The sequence below is a fragment of the Hyla sarda genome, chromosome 5 (assembly GCF_029499605.1).
Source record: "Hyla sarda isolate aHylSar1 chromosome 5, aHylSar1.hap1, whole genome shotgun sequence".
NCBI lineage: Eukaryota > Metazoa > Chordata > Amphibia > Anura > Hylidae > Hyla > Hyla sarda.
In genome coordinates this window covers 182539725-182557497 of record NC_079193.1, presented here as the reverse complement: position 1 = coordinate 182557497, position 17773 = coordinate 182539725, and the positions used below count along the sequence as shown (strand labels likewise).

Sequence of the window (17773 nt, the reverse complement as noted above, 5' to 3'; positions counted from 1 at the left end):
ACCAGGGATGGATATAAGATCCCTTTAGACACTGCTGTCAACTTAGACAGCGGTGATCTAATGGTTTAATAGCCGGCCACGGCGATCGCAGCATGCCAGGCTATTAGCGGCGGGAGAGCTGTAGCTCCTTTTACACCCGAGGCAAGCCCCCCCCCCCCCCCCCATCTGACCCCTATAACTCCAATTTTTCCATATACAGGGATGTATGAGGGCAATCTTATGTGCCGTGATTTGTAGTTTTTATTGGAACAATTTATTATCTGAACTTTTATTAGGAAAGGGGCTTATTCACATATATACGCACTTCTTAAAATATTTTAATCACTATTTTTTAGTCTTCATAGGGACTTATATATGGAGTCTTTTGGTTGGAAAACACTGAACACCGCTGTGTTACTGGGGGGGGGGGGGGGGGGGGGGGTTCTGCTTCTCCAGTTTGTGGTGCATTTTGTTTACTCTAATTTATGTGTCAGAAAATGCTGGAAGTTGCATTTAGTTACTAGATAACTACAATCATGTGTATCGCAAGTTTAGCATAATAGATAGGCGGACATCATCCCCACAGGTATTCCTCAAGTAACATCAGAAGACCTGTGTATGTAAGAGGGATCCGGCCTACAGCGCCCGAATGTAAAACAAATCGCCAACCTACAATGGCAGGGAGCCGGGGAAGTAGCCCCGTGCGCAGTGTTGCTCGTGGTGGAGCCAGCGCCGGCTCCACCACGAGCAACACTACGCACGGGGCTACTTCCCCGGCTCCCTGCCATTGTAGGTTGGCGATTTGTTTTACATTCGGGCGCTGTAGGCTGGATCCCTCTTACATACACAGGTCTTCTGATGTTACTTGAGGAATACCTGTGGGGATAATGGCCGCCTATCTATTATGCTAAACTTGCGATACACATGATGGTTCATTAGTGATATCAATTTTATATATATCTTTTGGAGCTACATTGTTAAGATTCCCCTGAGGACGTCCCCATGCATTACCAACTGCATGTGGATAGAAACGCGTTGGGAATAACAGCATGATTATTATACGCGTGGTTTCTTTATACTATCACTACTTGTTATTAAGCAGTGAGTAGCTCTTTTGTGAAACCAGTTGGCCAACTATGATGGGCCATTGGGTTTCATGATAACTTTTGTACTATTTGGGTTGCACTAATTCGTATCTGGTGGCTTTTATAAAAAATTTCAATAGATGTTATATTTTAGAGACGCCCCACATATCATATTTTCGCCTTGATATATATGTTTTTCAGTATTGAGAGTCTGAGGGGCCGTTATCTGGTTTTCTTGTGATCTGTTACAATCACATGTATTATTATTATTATTATTAGATAACTACAACTCCCAGCATGCTCTGATACAGCCTATGGTTCTGTGGGTGTTGCAGCATGTTACACTGTATAGTAGTATAGTTAAGGTTATTGTGTAACATGCTGGGAGTTGTAGTTTTGGTGTGGGTCAGCTGCACAGCCATAGGCTGTGTCAAGGAATACTGGGAATTGCAGTTAGTAACTACAACACCCAGCATGCCCTGATACAGCCTATGGCTCTGCAGCAGACCCGAACCAAAACTACAACTCCCAGCATGTTGCACTTTATAGTTTCACAGTTTAGGTTACGGTGCAACATGCTGGAAGTTGTAGTTTTGGTTCGGGCGTGTTTGCGTGCATCCGTGGGGCTCTTGGTCTTGGAGTATGAAGGGGGCAGGATTCTGGTGGTGCAATTTAGTGCGGGTGGCCAGAAACAACTAAAAAAAAAAAAAAAAAAAAATTTGCACAACAGGCAGCAGCGCCCCCCCCCCCCCCATGAGACACGGGCCCTTGGGGCGTGTCAGTCCCCCCCTGTACAAAACATTCATGCATACACATATCATACATACACCCGCCGCTGCCCCACCACATCACACATACACCATACACACATCACACATACACCATACACACATCATATATACACATCACACATACACATCACACATCATATATACACATCACACATACACAGACACCATACACACATACACTCACACCATACATATGCACACATCATACATACACCCACCGCTGCCCCCCTCATCATACATTACATACACACATCACACATACACAGACATCATACACACATCATATATACACAGACATCATACACACACATCATACACACACACACACCATACATACACCTGCCGCTGCCCCCCTACATCATACATTCCATACACACCATACATACACCCGCCGCTGCCCCCTCATCATACATTACATACATCCACACACACATCACACCATACATATGCACACATCATACATACACCTGCCGCTGCCCCCCCCCTACATCATACATTACATACACACATCACACATACATCATACACATACACACATCATATATACACAGACATCATACACATACACAGACATCATACACACATCATATATACACAGACATCATACACAGACATCATACACATACACACATCATATATACACAGACATCATACACAGACATCATACACATACACACATCATATATACACAGACATACACATACACAGACATCATACACACATCATAAATACACAGACATCATACACATACACACATACACAGACATCATAAACACATCATATATACACAGACATCATACACAGACATCATACACATACACACATCATATATACACAGACATCATACACATACACACATCATATATACACAGACATCATACACATACACACATACACAGACATCATAAACACATCATATATACACAGACATCATACACAGACATCATACACACATCATATATACACAGACATCATACACACATCATATATACACAGACATCATACACATACACACATACACAGACATCATAAACACATCATATATACACAGACATCATACACACCATACATATGCACACATCATACATACACCCGCCGCTGATACTCCCCTAATCATACAGTACATACATATACAACCACCCTTCCCGCCGCCTGCATGCTCTGCCTTCTCACCTGAGCTGGCCACGAGTGGACAGTGAACTTTAGTCCCGGTGCAACAGTGTCGGGGGTGGCGCTCAGCTGCTTGCAGCTAGGCCACATAAACTCTTTTCACCCCCATAAAGATCCGGCCGGCCAGCACCTCAGGGGCTAAGAGCAGACTCGTGCGTGCCTGCGCAGCGCACGTCTGCAAATCTGCTCCCAGCAACAACCTGTATCACAGAAATGCTGGAGGTGGGGGGGGGGGGCTCTGAGCAGCGGCCCCCGGCTACTGAAATCAGCTGGGGGCCGCCGCCGCCCCCTCCATACACCCTGAGCGCCGGTGTGAGGTGCAGACTTGAATCCGCTCCTGCGCCTCACACCGGCATTAAAGAAAAATAAGGGGGAAGTCGGTCTGTCCCTGCTAGCCCGATACAGGGCTAAATCTATGAACAATTCACCTGCCCGGAACGAATTGTCCCGGGCGTCGGGCGATAGGATTTCCACATCCCTGACAGTGATTCAGCTCTGCAGAATCTGTATGCACTATAAATAAAGTTATTATTTTTATTATTATTAGGTATCAAAATATCACATTTCAAGCCAACTTTCGAACAGCGAAGTGCCACTATCAACATATAACAAACACAGGCTGTTAAAGACAAATTTGTAGCAAATTTCCATGATGGTGGCTGGACATTAAAGGGGTTGTCTCATAAAGAAACCTATCTCCATATGTCCCGTTAGGTTATTTGATTGGACATCCCCCCCCCCAATGGGCCAGCTTAAGTTCCATTGAGTTAGACTTGACTTGTCCATATACTATCTGGATAGGGGAAACGGCTGTCCAATCAAAATCGGTTGTTTGCTTAATGTGTCGGAAGTGGGCACCATTTTGTAAGTTTTTGCCTTTGATCAGATAACCTCTTCAAATGCTTGTATCCATTTTACTAACTCATTGTTTTTACATTTCTTTTACAGGAGCCGTATGGAGATGTCACAGAGAGAAGACAACTAAGAGAGAAACTGCAGTGCAAATCTTTCAAGTGGTTTTTGGAAAACATTTACCCAGAACTTCATGTCCCTGAAGATAGGCCAGGCTACTTTGGGATGGTAAGATCCTAAAGACACTACAAGTATCCTCTACTAGTTTCTAGTTTTAATATTCCAATAATATATAGAGGAAAGTATGCGTTTATTCAACCAAGCACTAATGTCTCTTATCTGCTCTCAGATAGTCATTGTCAATAAATTTATAACCTCAAGTACCCTGTTAGTCTTTGTATTGGCACACATTATTTATTTTAAAGAGGAAAGAGATTACCTGACTATCTGCACTATCCTAGATAAATCTGTTTGTACACCTTACGTTAATAATGGCAAAGATCATGTTGGTCACTTTCAAATTGAATGTCAAGATCTGTACAACATTGAAGAATATATTAGTGCCACGCAAGCAACCGACCCATTAACCCCTTAAGGACACAGCCAATTTTCATTGTAGGACCCGGCCATTTTTTGCCCATCTGACCACTGTCACTTTAAGCATTAATAACTCTGGTATGCTTTTACCTTTCATTCTAAATCCAAGATTGTTTTTTCATGACATATTCTACTTTATGTTAGTGGTAAATTTTTGTCGACACTTGCATCATTTCTTCGTGAAAAATTCCCAAATTTTATGAAAAAATTTAAAATTTGGCATTTTTCTAACTTTGAAGCTCTCTGCTTGTAAGGAAAATAGACTTTCCAAATAAATTATATATTGATTCACATATAAAATATATCTACTTTATGTTTGCATCATAAAGTTGACATGTTTTCACTTTTGGAAGACATCAGAGGGCTTCAAAGTTCAGCAGCAATTTTCCACAACATTTTCAAAATCAGAATTTTTCACTGACCAGTTCAGTTTTGAAGTGGATTTGAAGGGCCGTCATATTAGAAATACCCCATAAATGACCATATTATAAAAACTGCACCCCTCAACGTATTCAAAATGACATTCAGTAAGTGTGTTAACCCTTTAGGTGTTTCACAGGAATAGCAGCAAAGTGAAGGAGAAAATTTTTTGCAAGGGGTAATAGGAGAAAAAGGTCCCCCAAAATTTGTAACGCAGTTTCTCTCGAGAAAGGAAATACCTCATATGTTTATGTCAAGTGTTCGACGGGCGCAGTAGAGGGCTCAGAAGGGAGGGAGAAAAATTGGGATTTTGGAGAGTGAATTTTGCTGAAATGGTTTTTGGGGGGCATGTCACATTTAGGAAGCCCCTATGGTGCCAGAACAGCAGAAATCCCCCCACATGGCATACTATTTTTGAAAACTACACCACTCAAGGCATGTAACAAGGGGTCCAGTGAGCCTTAACACCCCACAGGTGTTTGACGACTTTTTGTTAAAGTCTGATGTGTAAATGAGTGCTGTTTTTTTCCCAAATTTACAATTTTTACTAAAGGTAATGGAGAAAATGCCCCCCAATGCTCTGTGGGCGAACTACAATGCACAGAAGAGAAGGAGTCACATTTGGCTTTTGGAAAGCAAATTTTGCTGAAATGGTTTTTTTTTTGGGGGGGGGGGCATGTCGCATTTAGGAAGCCCCTATGGTGCCATAACAGAAAAAAAATCCACATGGCATACTATTTTGGAAAATACACCCCTCAAGGAATGTAACAAGGGGTACAGCGAGCTTTAACACCTCACAGGTGTTTCACGACTTTTTGTTAAAGTTGGATGTGTAAATGAAAAAAATAATTTTTTTCACTAAAATGCTGTTTTTCCCCCCACATTTTACATTTTTACAAGGGGTAATAGGAGAAAATGACCCCTAAAATTTGTAACCCCATTTCATCTGAGTATGGAAATACCCCATGTGTGGACGTCAAGTGCTCTACTGGCGAACTACAATGCTCAGAAGAGAAGGAGTGCCATTGAGCTTTTGGAGAGTGAATTTGTTTGGAATGGAAGTCTGGGGCCATGTGCGTTTACAAAGCCCCCGTGGTGCCAGAACAGTGCCACATGACTACACCCCTCACAGAATTTAATAAGGGGTGCAGTGAGTATTTATACCCCACTGACGTTTGACAGATCTTTGGAACAGAGGGCTGTGCAAATGAAAAATAAAATTTTTCATTTTCACGGACCACTTCCAAAAATCTGTCAGACACCTGGGGGGTGTAAATGCTCACTGTACCCCTTATTACATTACATGAGAAGTGTCGTTTCCAAAATGGGGTCACATGTGGGGGGGTCCATTGTTCTGGCACTATGGGGGCTTTGTAAACACACGTGGCCTTCAATTCCGGACAAATTTTCTCTCCAAAAGCCCAATGTCGCTCCTTCTCTTCTGAGCATTGTAGTTTGCCCGCAGAACACTTTACATCCACATATGGGGTATGTTCTTACTCAGAAGAAATGGGGTTACAAAATTTGGGGGGCTTTTTTTTCCTATTTTCCCTTGTGAAAATGAAAAATTTAGGGTAACCCCAAAATTTTAGTGAAATTATTATTTTTTTTTTTTCATTTTCCCATCCAACTTTAACAAAAATTTGTCAAACACCTGTGGGGTGTTAAGGCTCACTACACCCCTTGTTACGTTCCGTGAGGGGTGTAGTTTCCAAAATGGGGTCACATGTGGGTATTTATTTTTTTGCGTTTATGTCAGAACCGCTGTAAAATCAGCCACCCCTGTGCAAATCACCAATTTAGGCGTCAAATGTACATGGTGCTCTCTCACTCCTGAGCCTTGTTGTGCGTCCGCAGAGCATTTTATGCCCACATATGGGATATTTCCGTACTCAGGAGAAATTGCGTTACAAATTTTGGGGGTCTTTTTTTCCTTTTACCGCTTGTGAAAATAAAAAGTATGGGGCAACACCAGCATGCTAGTGTAAACATTTTTATTTTTTCACAGTAACAGGCTGGTGTAGCCCCAAGTTTTCCTTTTCGTAAGGGGTAAAGGGAGAAAAAAACTCTCAAAATTTGTAATGCAATTTCTCCCGAGTACGGAAATACCCCATATGTGACCCTAAACTGTTTCCTTGAAATACGACAGGGCTCCGAAGTGAGAGAGCACCATGCACATTTGAGGACTAAATTAGGGATTGCATAGGGGTGGACATAGAGGTATTCTACGCCATTGATTCCCAAACAGGGTGCCTCCAGTTGTTGCTAAACTCCCAGCATGCCTGGACAGTCAGTGGCTGTCCGGAAATTCATGGAGTTGTTGTTTTGCAACAGCTGGAGGCTCCGTTTTGGAAACACTGCCGTACGATACGTTTTTCAATTTTATTGGGGGGGACAGTGTAAGGGGGTGTATATGTAGTGTTATACCCTTTATTATGTGTTAGTGTAGTGTAGTGTTTTTAGGGTACATTCGCACTGGCAGTGAGTTTCCCGCTAGGAGTTTGCTCAAACTTGAACCAGTAAACTCGCCCGTGTGAATGTATCCTGTACATTCACATGGGGGGGGGCATCCTCCAGCTGTTTCAAAACTACAACTCCCAGCATGTACTGACAGACCGTGCATGCTGGGAGTTGTACTTTTGCAACAGCTGGAGGCACACTGGTTGGAAAACCTTCAGTTAGGTTCTGTTACCTAACTCAGTATTTTCCAACGAGTGTGCCTCCAGCTGTTGCAAAACTACAACTCCCAGCATGTACTGATCGCCGAAGGGCATGCTGGGAGATGTAGTTATGCAACAGCTGGAGGTACACAACTGCAACTCCCAGCATGCTGAGACAGCTGTTTGGGCATGCTCGGATTTGCAGTTTTGCAACATCTGGAGAGCTACAGTTTAGAGACCACTGCACAGTGATCTCCAGACTAGGGCCCTCCAGATGATGCAAAACTACAAATCCCAGCATGCCCAGACAGGAAACTGCTGTGTGGGCATGCTAGGAGTTGTAGTTTTGCAAAATCTAGAGGGCCACAGTTTAGAGATCACTGCACAGTGAGCTCCAAATTGTAGCCCTCCAGCTGGTGCAAAACTACAACTCCCAGCATGCCCAAACAGCTGTCTGGGCATGCTGTGAGTTGTAGTTTTGCAACATCTGGAGGGCTACAGTTTAGAGACCACTGTATAGTGATCTCAAACTGTAGCCCTCCAGATGTTGCTAGGCAACCCCCCGGCTTCCATAGGATCAAGGGAGCCGCATCGCCGTCCTTTGCTGCCACCGATCCCCCCCCCCCCCCCCCCTGATCGTCGCCGCTGCCAACGGGTAAGTGACCTTTGGCGCTGGTCCCCTTCGGTTTCCCCATTCTGCCCCGCCTATTGTGGGTGGACAGAACAGGGAAACCGAAAGTTAACACCCCCCGCCCCTGATCTGCTATTGGTTTTTGCTTCTGGATGACCAATAGCAGGAATAGGATCTTAACCCTTCCAGTACTTAAAAATATTAACCCTTCCAGTACTTATTAGCTGCTGAATACTACATAGGAAATTATTTTCTTTTTGGAACACAGGGCTCTCGTCTGACATCATCACCACAGTGCTCTCTGCTGACATCTCTGTCCATTTTAAGAACTGTCCAGAGTAGAAGAAAAACCCCATAGAAAAAATATGCTGCTATGGACAGTTCCTAAAATGGACAGAGATGTCAACAGAGAGCACTGTGGTCATGATGTCAGCAGAGAGCAATGTGTTCCAAAAAGAAAAGAATTTCCTCTGTAGTATTCAGCAGCTAATAAGTACTGGAAGGATTAATATTTTTTAATAGAAGTAATTTACAAATCTGTTTAACTTTCTGGCACCAGTTGATAAAAAAAAAAAAAAAAGTTTAACACCGGAGTACCCCTTTAAACATTTGAGTGGTGGTATATAAATTATAATGAAGGAGTAGATAAATAGTAGTAACAGTTAAAAAGAGGTATAAATCCATCTACTTCCAACCATTTCTCATTAATTACTGAGTAATTTAAATGGTTACTGTTGTCCTAGCGATAGGTAAAAAGTTTGGATCAGCAGGGGTTTGAGTGTTCAGACCTCCATGGTTCAGGAGAACGAGTCGCTGAGCGCGGACTTCTCCTGGCTCCGTGTCACGTGATCAAGACATACCCGCAATGTAAGTCTATGGAGCATGTCTCGATCACATGATACAGAGCAGGGAGAGAAGAGTGTGGCAGGGCCGACTTCTCCCACCTTGTACTCCTAATTGGAGGAGGCCTAAACACTCCTTTGCCGATCAAAATTTTTGATATGTTGCTACAACATGTGAAAAGTTTTCCCAAATGACAGGTACTCTTTAACAATTACTTAGATGTAGCTCTGTGTTGACATATACATGGGCATCACTAAACCTTCATTAGTGATACAGTTAAGGGACGCTGAAGCAGTAGTACAGTAGTAGTGAGGTATAAGTGTAAACATTGGAAACTAATAGTAGTAGTGAAGTAGTAGATGTAAGAAGAATGTTGCGGTCTACACTCTCCTGATGTATGACCATCAGACCTCTTGTGGCTTTCATATTTCCACTTGCTGCTGTGATATCACTGCTCTATTGTTTTTTCCTAGTGGCCTATAGCACTCCCTTTGGTAGTAATTTCAGAGTAAAGACCAAAATGAGGACGGCGTGTTCCCTGAGCAGACACAACTTTCCTGTAGACATCCTGGTAGAGTGATCACCACAGTGGGTCTGGGAAGTCTTGTACTTTTCTATATAACATGTCAATTTAAAGTCAGACCTGATGATCAGATTTATTTTGCTCCTATATATTGCAGCTACTTGAAAAGATTCATGTTCACTTTATTCCCAGTGGCAACTTTTTAACATAACCTATGTAACAGAGTATAAGAAATTCATGTATAAACACCTTAACTTCCATTTGGATTATTAAAGAGACAGTATCATCCAAGTTAAAATGGTTCTTTAAGTTAATATTATATTCTTCTTCAAATTGTGTTATAACAATTCTTAATGTATTTTCTACAGCTCAAAAATAAGGGAATGGATAACTATTGCTTTGATTATAATCCTCCGAATGAGAATGATGTCACTGGACAAAAGATTATTCTTTATCCCTGTCATGGAATGGGGCAGAATCAGGTATGGGTTATACATTTATTACAATATGCTGTTTGGTTTGTATATACAGTGGTCCCTCAACATATGATATTAATTGGTTCCAGGAGAACCATCATATGTTGAAACCATCATATGTCGAGTACATATGTCTATGTAAAAATGGTAATTGGTTCTGGGCCTCGGAACCATTGTATGTTGAATACATATCTCTATGGGAAACTGCTAATTGGTTCTGGGATGACCATTGTATGTGGAGTATATGGGGAGTGTTTAACAAACCAGGGTGCCTCCAGCTGTTGCACAACTACAACTCCCAGCATGCATGTACAGCCATAGACTGTCTGGGCATGCTGGGAGTTATAGTTTTGCAACAGCTGGAGGCACACTGATAGGGAAACATTGATGTATGGGGTGTATAGTGTGTCTATGTATTGTATGTGATGTGTGACATCGCATACAGTACTGTACAGTTCTTTAAATACCTTCAGGGGAGACAGAATGTCCTCCATTACGATCCTGCCGACTACAGCTCTATAGGAAAGGAAGAGGAGCAGCTCATTGGATGCCTGCAGCAAGATGCTGCAGGCTATTGGCTATGGCTGCACTGGGGGGGCGGGGCTTACACTGAGCTCACAGTGGAAGCCTGCGTGAGTTAGCAGGACAACATGTGAGTAACAGGAGGCAGAACGGGGCACACAGGGCACATTAAACAACTATCTGTCAGTTGCTGAAGTTGTCAGCGCTGTCAGATAGCTGTTTGTATAATGGCCCCGACACACAGCAGCATCATATGTCGAGGCTGCCTTCAACATACGATGGGCTCTGAGAGGCCATCATATGTTGAAATGATCATATGTCGGGGCCATCATAAGTCGGGGGCATCACTGTACTGTACACATTTATAAGTAGTAATATTTGTTTGTGTCATTTTGTTTTATTCTGTTCTATGATAGTTTTATTACTACAAAAGGTGATATATGAAAAGTTTAAAAGTAAATTATTTATTTAATCCAAGGAGTGGTGCGAAAGGGTTGTCACTTAAAGGGGTACTCCGGTGAAAAACTTTTTTTTTATTTTTTATTTCTTTAAATCAACTTTAAATCAACTTTAAATCAAGTTAAACAGATTTGTAAATTACTTCTATCAAAAAATCTTAATCCTTCCTGTGCTTATTAGCTGCTGAATATTACAGTGGAAATTCTTTTCCGTTTGAAACACAGAGCTGTTTGCTGACATCATGAGCACAGTGCTCTCTGCTGACATCTCTGTCCATTTTAGGAACTGTCCAGAGTAAAAGGAAATCCCCATAGCAAACATATGCTGTTCTGGACAGTTCCTAAAATGGACAGAGATGTCAGCAGAGAGCACTGTGCTCATGATGTCAGCAGAGAGCACTGTGTTTCAAAAAGAAAAGAATTTCCGCTGTAGTATTCAGCAGCTAATAAGTACAGGAAGGATTAAGATTTTTTAATAGAAGTAATTTACAAATCTGTTTAACTTTCTGGCACCAGTTGATTAAAATAAAAAAAATAAAAAAGGTTTTCACCGGAGTACCCCTTTAACCTCTTCAGGACATAGGGCGTATGGATACGCCCTGAATCCCGAGTCCTTAAGGACCGAGGGCGTATCCATACGCCCGTGGGAATTCCGGCCCCCACCGCTAGCCGGTTGGGGACCGGAGCCGGATGCCTGCTGAAATTGTTCAGCAGGCATCCCGGCATATCGCCCAGGGGGGTCATTATGCCCCCCCCCCCCCCCCATGTCGGCGATCGCCGCAGATCGCTGGACAATTCAGTCCAGCGATCTGCGGCGATTCCGGGTCAATCGGGTCTCCGGTGACCCGGTGACCCGGAATTACTGGCTGTTCGGGGCCGTCTCTGACGGCCCCGAACAGCCAGAGCCTGCAGGGGTGAGGTAGCACTGGTGCCACCTCACGATCGCCCTGATTCGTCGGCCGGATTACCGGCCGACCAATCAGGGCGCCTGCTGCGGGTGTCACTCCCGCACCCGCTCCGCCCCTCTTCTGGAGGGCGTGAGCGGGTGCGGGAAGACGACCCCGGGTGCTGGGGACCCCGATCCCCGGCGCCCCTGTTGGGATCGGGGCCCCAGGAGCAGCTGCGGCGGCGGAGACGACGAGGGACTGACCTGTGCGGCTGGATCGTTGGAGGTGAGTGACAGCCTCCTGCTGTTGCTTAGCAACAGCTCCCAGCATGCAAAAAGGGCATGCTGGGAGCTGTAGTTATGCAACAGCAGGAGGCAGACCACCACAACTCCCAGCATTCCCTTATGGGCATGCTGGGACTTATGGTTTTGCAACAGCTGGAGGCACATTCTTTCTATGGAAAAGTGTACCTTCAGCTGTTGTATAACTATAACTCCCAGCTTGCACAAACAGCTAAAGTGCATGCTGGGAGTTGTAGTGGTGCATCTGCTGGTTGCATAACTACAACTCCCAGCATGCCCGTTGGCTGTCGGTGACTGCTGAGAGTTGTAGTTTTGCAACAGCTGAAGGCACACTGGTTGTGAAACTCAGAGTTTTTTTTTACCTAACTCAGTGTTTCACGACCGGTGTGCCTCCAGCTGTTGCAAACTACAACTCTCAGCAGTCACCGTACACCATGCACCGTACATGCTGGGAGTTGTAGTTTTGCAACAGCTGGAGGCACACTGGTTGTGAAACACTGAGTTAGGTCACAAACTCAGTGATACATAACCAGTGTGCCTACAGTTGTTGCAAAACTGCAACTCTCAGCAGTCACCGACAGCCAACGGGCATGCTGGGAGTTGTAGTTTTGCAACAGCTGGATGTCCCCCCCCCAATGTGAACGTACAGGGTACACTCACATGGGCGGAGGATTACAGTAAGTATCTGGCTGCAAATTTGAGCTGCCGCAAACTTTCTGCTGCAGCTCAAATTGCCAGCGAGAAACTACTGTGAACCCCCCGTCCGTGCGACTGTACCCTAAAAACACTACACTACACTAACACAAAAAATAAAATAAAAAGTAAAAAACACTACATATACACATACCCCTATACAGCCCCCCTCCCCTCCCCAATAAAAATGAAAAACGTCTGGTACGCCACTGTTTCCAGAACGGAGCCTCCAGCTGTTGCAAAACAACTCCCAGTATTGTCGGACAGCCGTTGACTGTCCAGGCATGCTGGGAGTTTTGCAACAGCTGGAGGCACCCTGTTTGGGAATCACTGGCGTAGAATACCCCTATGTCCACCCCTATGCAATCCCTAATTTAGGCCTCAAATGCGCATGGCGCTCTCACTTTGGAGCCCTGTCGTATTTCAAGGCAACAGTTTAGGGTCACATATGGGGTATCGCCGTACTCGGGAGAAATTGTGTTACAAATTTTGGGGGGTATTTTCTGCTTTTACCCTTTTTAAAAATGTAAAATTTTTGGGAAAACAAGCATTTTAGGTAAAAAAAAAAAAAATTTTTTACATATGCAAAAGTCGTGAAACACCTGTGGGGTATAAAGGTTCACTTAACCCCTTGTTACGTTCCCCGAGGGGTCTAGTTTCCAAAATAGTATGCCATGTGGTTTTTTTTTGCTATCCTGGCACCATAGGGGCTTCCTAAATGCGGCATGCCCCCAGAGCAAAATTTGCGTTCAAAAAGCCAAATGTGACTCCTTCTCTTCTGAGACCTGTAGTGCGCCAGCAGAGCACTTTTCACCCCCATATGGGGTGTTTTCTGAATCGGGAGAAATTGGGCTTCAAATTTTTAGGGGTATTTTCTGCTATTACCCTTTTTAAAAATAAAATTTTTTTGGGAAAACAAGCATTTTAGGTAAAAATTTTTTTTTTTTTTTTACATTTGCAAAAGTCGTGAAACACCTGTGGGGTATTAAGGTTCACTTTATCCCATGTTACATTCCCCGAGGGGTCTAGTTTCCAAAATGGTATGCCATGTGGTTTTTTTTTGCTGTTCTGGCACCATAAGGGCTTCCTAAAGGTAACATGCCCCCCAAAAACCATTTCAGAAAAACGTACTCTCCAAAATCCCCTTGTCGCTCCTTCCCTTCTGAGCCCTCTACTGCGCCCGCCGAACACTTTACATAGACATATTAGGTATGTGCTTACTCGAGAGAAATTGGGCTACAAATACAAGTAAAAATTTTGTCCTTTTACCCCTTGTAAAAATTCAAAAATTGGGTCTACAAGAACATGTGAGTGTAAAAAATGAAGATTGTGAATTTTCTCCTTCACTTTGCTGCTATTCGTGTGAAACACCTAAAGGGTTAAAACACTTACTGAATGTCATTTTGAATACTTTGGGGGGTGTAGTTTTTATAATGGGGTCATTTATGGGGTATTTCTAATATGAAGACCCTTCAAATCCACTTCAAACCTGAACTGGTCCCTGAAAAATACTGAGTTTGAAAATTTTGTGAAAAATCGGAAAATTGCTGCTGAACTTTGAAGCCCTCTGGTGTCTTCCAAAAGTAAAAACACGTCAATTTTATGATGTAAACATAAAGTAGACATATTGTATATGTGAACCAAAAAAAAATGTATTCGTAATATCCATTTTCCTTACAAGCAGAAAGCTTCAAAGTTAGAAAAATGCTAAATTTTCAAATTTTTCATCAAATTTACGGATTTTTCACCAAGAAAGGATGCAAGTATCGACAAAAATTTACCACTATGTTAAAGTAGAATATGTCACGAAAAAACAATCTCGGAATCAGATTGATAAGTAAAAGCATTCCAGAGTTATTAATGTTTAAAGTGACAGTGGTCAGATGTGCAAAAAACGCTCCGGTCCTTAAGGCCAAAATGGGCTCCGTCCTGAAGGGGTTAAACAGCTCATCTCCTTGTGTCTATCCAACCTGCACAAGCTTTTATTGGACTGAACTTATAAATGAATTTTGAATCTTCTCAAGTACCAGTGAGTGCTTTTTGAATTCCTCTTTTTTTTTCACATGAATTATTATTGTGTTGCTCACGGAAAGTCAGCACAACCATTTCACGTACTTGTTGGTCTTTCCTTAAACTTCAGATTGGAATTACTTAATTTAACCCTTTGCAGTGTCGACTTGCACTTTTCTCTTTCTACTTGTGTAATAAATGATATATTATTGTTCTCCTGTATTTTTTTAGTTCTTTGAATATACATCTTACAATGAGATCCGGTACAACACACGACAACCTGAAGGTTGTACAGCTGTAGAGCAAGACTCTGACCAGTTAACAATGTTTTTATGTCGAGAAAATGGACAAAGTGTGCCTGAGAACCAAAAGTTTATTTTCAGAGAGGTATGAGGAAACATTCTTAACTCTAGCATCAGGAGCCTGTAAAGCAGTGTCATTATTATATTAGGTCAATTGTTGTAGGTTTCCTTTAGTAAGGGGTTTACAGTACATGTGTCAGAAGATACCTTCCAGTTCAGCCTTTGTTTTTTTACGGCGTTCAAGATGCAAGATAAATATTGGAAAATTTTTATAGTTTAGACTTGCCAAATCCAATTTTATTTATGATATAAAGGAAAACTGTGAAATTTTTATTTAAAAATAAACATAGTTGGCATTAATCAAAGAAAGTATTGCTGCTTTTTGGTAAACCCATCTTGATTAGACAATTATGGCCTATCCAGCACGCGCAGTGTACTCGCACACATCACGGCCATTCCCCCTGCTCACTGAGCTAGGTCGAGAGCAGCTGCGATGTGTGCAAGTATATTGCACATGCGCGCAGCAACTCTCACATTGCTACGAGCAGAAACACTGAGATGTGCGAGCTCAGATACAGCTGTGGGTACACTGTAGGGTCCATCATCGGCGGATCTGCAGCGTATCCGTCCGTTAGACCCTACCCTAGAACTGCTTTGCTGTTAGTGGGAACTATGTTAAATGTTTACGCAAACATTAGTGTCGATTCCGCTCAAGCCTGCTGCACATGGAATCTCAGCTTGGAATAGGTCCATGCAGAAATTCTGTAGTGTGCATTTGCCTTTAATGTTCTACGTTATGCTGTTGAATATGATTTTTCTGTGTTATGACATTGTAAACAATATTTTATATCTAAGTGAATGGTCATACCTGTGATATAAAAGGGGACATGATGCCTTCTTGAGTATAGTAATATTATTAGTGGATTTATCTTTTCTTAAATAGAACCTGTCACTATGGAAATGCTGTTTAATCTGCAGGCATTATGTAGTTTTGAGGGAAAAGAGTCAGTGTAACTTGTTGATTGAATTCCCTGTTCAGTGAGTGGTCTCATCCAATGATGGCAACCTGCCCTGTATTCGGATGTACTGTATATGGTCACAGCTGTCAATCACTGGGTAGGCCTACCCATTGGACTCTTAAGCCAAGAATAAACAGAAATAGAAATGAATAAAATACAAGTTATAATAAATCTTTTCTCATAAATTATATATCAGTCTGCTCAGCTAATCCTGCTCTATAACATTATGCCTGCAGATGAGACAGCACGCGTGACAGTTTCCTTTTAATAACTAGTAAACAATACATCTTATGTATACCTAGTATGATTTATAACATAATTTTGTTATTTTAACTAATGCCACTTATTGTAATTTACAGGACGGTACTCTGTTTCATGAGCAAACAAAGAAGTGTGTTCAAGCCGAGAGGACTACCAGCATGGGGAATCCTGCCCCTTTATTAAGACCATGCTCAAACTCTAATCTACAAAAATGGTTTTTCCAGGAGAGAAGCTAATCCAACCCAATTAGACTGGTGCAGTTACTACTGATTGCCCTGTCTCAGGAGCAAGAACATTATTTCTCTGTCAGTTTTAAACAGTTAATATTTCTGGCAAATACATATCACAGATCTACGAATCAGGAGCTCTGCCGGGATCTTTTGTGGCTGTTTTTATTCTTCTATTTTTGATATGATTATGGGTGATGAAATACAGGTTATACTGTAAAAAAATGGATATTCCAGACAGTGGTGTTGAAAAAAAGAAAGTGTGTGTATATTCCTTTGTATATGTAGAGTGGGAAATCAAACCTGATTATTTATATGTCCATCTGTTTTAAAATCCTAAAAAAAAAAAACAAATCTCCTTGGTTTTCTGGTCAAGCCACTTTTTTATCTATCACCTGTCCTTGCATGGATCAGGGTAATGTGACATGTTATGAAGGGCACACCAAGGACTGAGTTGTGTTTACTTATGTAGGTCCAGGTAGACCGATAGTTTCTTGCCTTAATTTAAATTCTTTTTTTTTTTTTTTTAACTTAACCTAAATATTGCTGCAAAAAGCCTATTTGTGTATTTCTAAAATGAAACTTTAATGTGATTTAATAATATGGATTCTTTGTAACACAGCTGTTTATTGCACACTTTAATAGAAATTTAAAACAACCATGGGATACCAAATTCTGTAGAAAAGTACTACCTGAAGCTTTGTACTCAAAAGAAACCTGTCATATTGAAAATACAGTCCAATCTGCAGGCATCATGCGAAGAACTTCGTTGCAAGCAGCTTTATTGTAGATACATCACACCATAAAAACGACAGTCAGTCGGACATGTTTCGAGCGCAAGCGCTCGAAACAGGTCTGACTGACTGTCATTTTTATGGTGTGATATATCTACTATAAAGCTGCTTGCAACGAAGTGCTGGACCCTCCGTACTTTCTTTCTTCAATATTGGATGCCTTGCCGGGCACCGGTCCGAGAACCGTACATCAGGGAAGGTGAACTGGATCAATCACTTGTTTGTTGCATCATGTTATAGAGCAGAAGGAGATGAGCATGATATATAGTTT

At 42.2% G+C, this 17773-nt stretch overlaps 1 protein-coding gene across 2 annotated transcripts in view; it reads left to right on the top strand.

The window, feature by feature from the left end:
* The window catches only part of GALNT12 (polypeptide N-acetylgalactosaminyltransferase 12), a 64599-nt gene extending 47062 nt beyond the window's left edge, over positions 1-17537 (top strand). For both annotated transcript variants that reach the window (XM_056518449.1, XM_056518448.1), the window contains exons 7-10: positions 3974-4105; positions 9920-10033; positions 15131-15286; positions 16580-17537. In XM_056518449.1, the coding sequence (XP_056374424.1) occupies positions 3974-4105; positions 9920-10033; positions 15131-15286; positions 16580-16717 (540 nt within the window). In that variant the 3' untranslated portion in view covers positions 16718-17537. The remainder of the gene's footprint in view (positions 1-3973; positions 4106-9919; positions 10034-15130; positions 15287-16579) is intronic.
* The last annotated feature ends 236 nt before the right edge of the window (positions 17538-17773 follow it).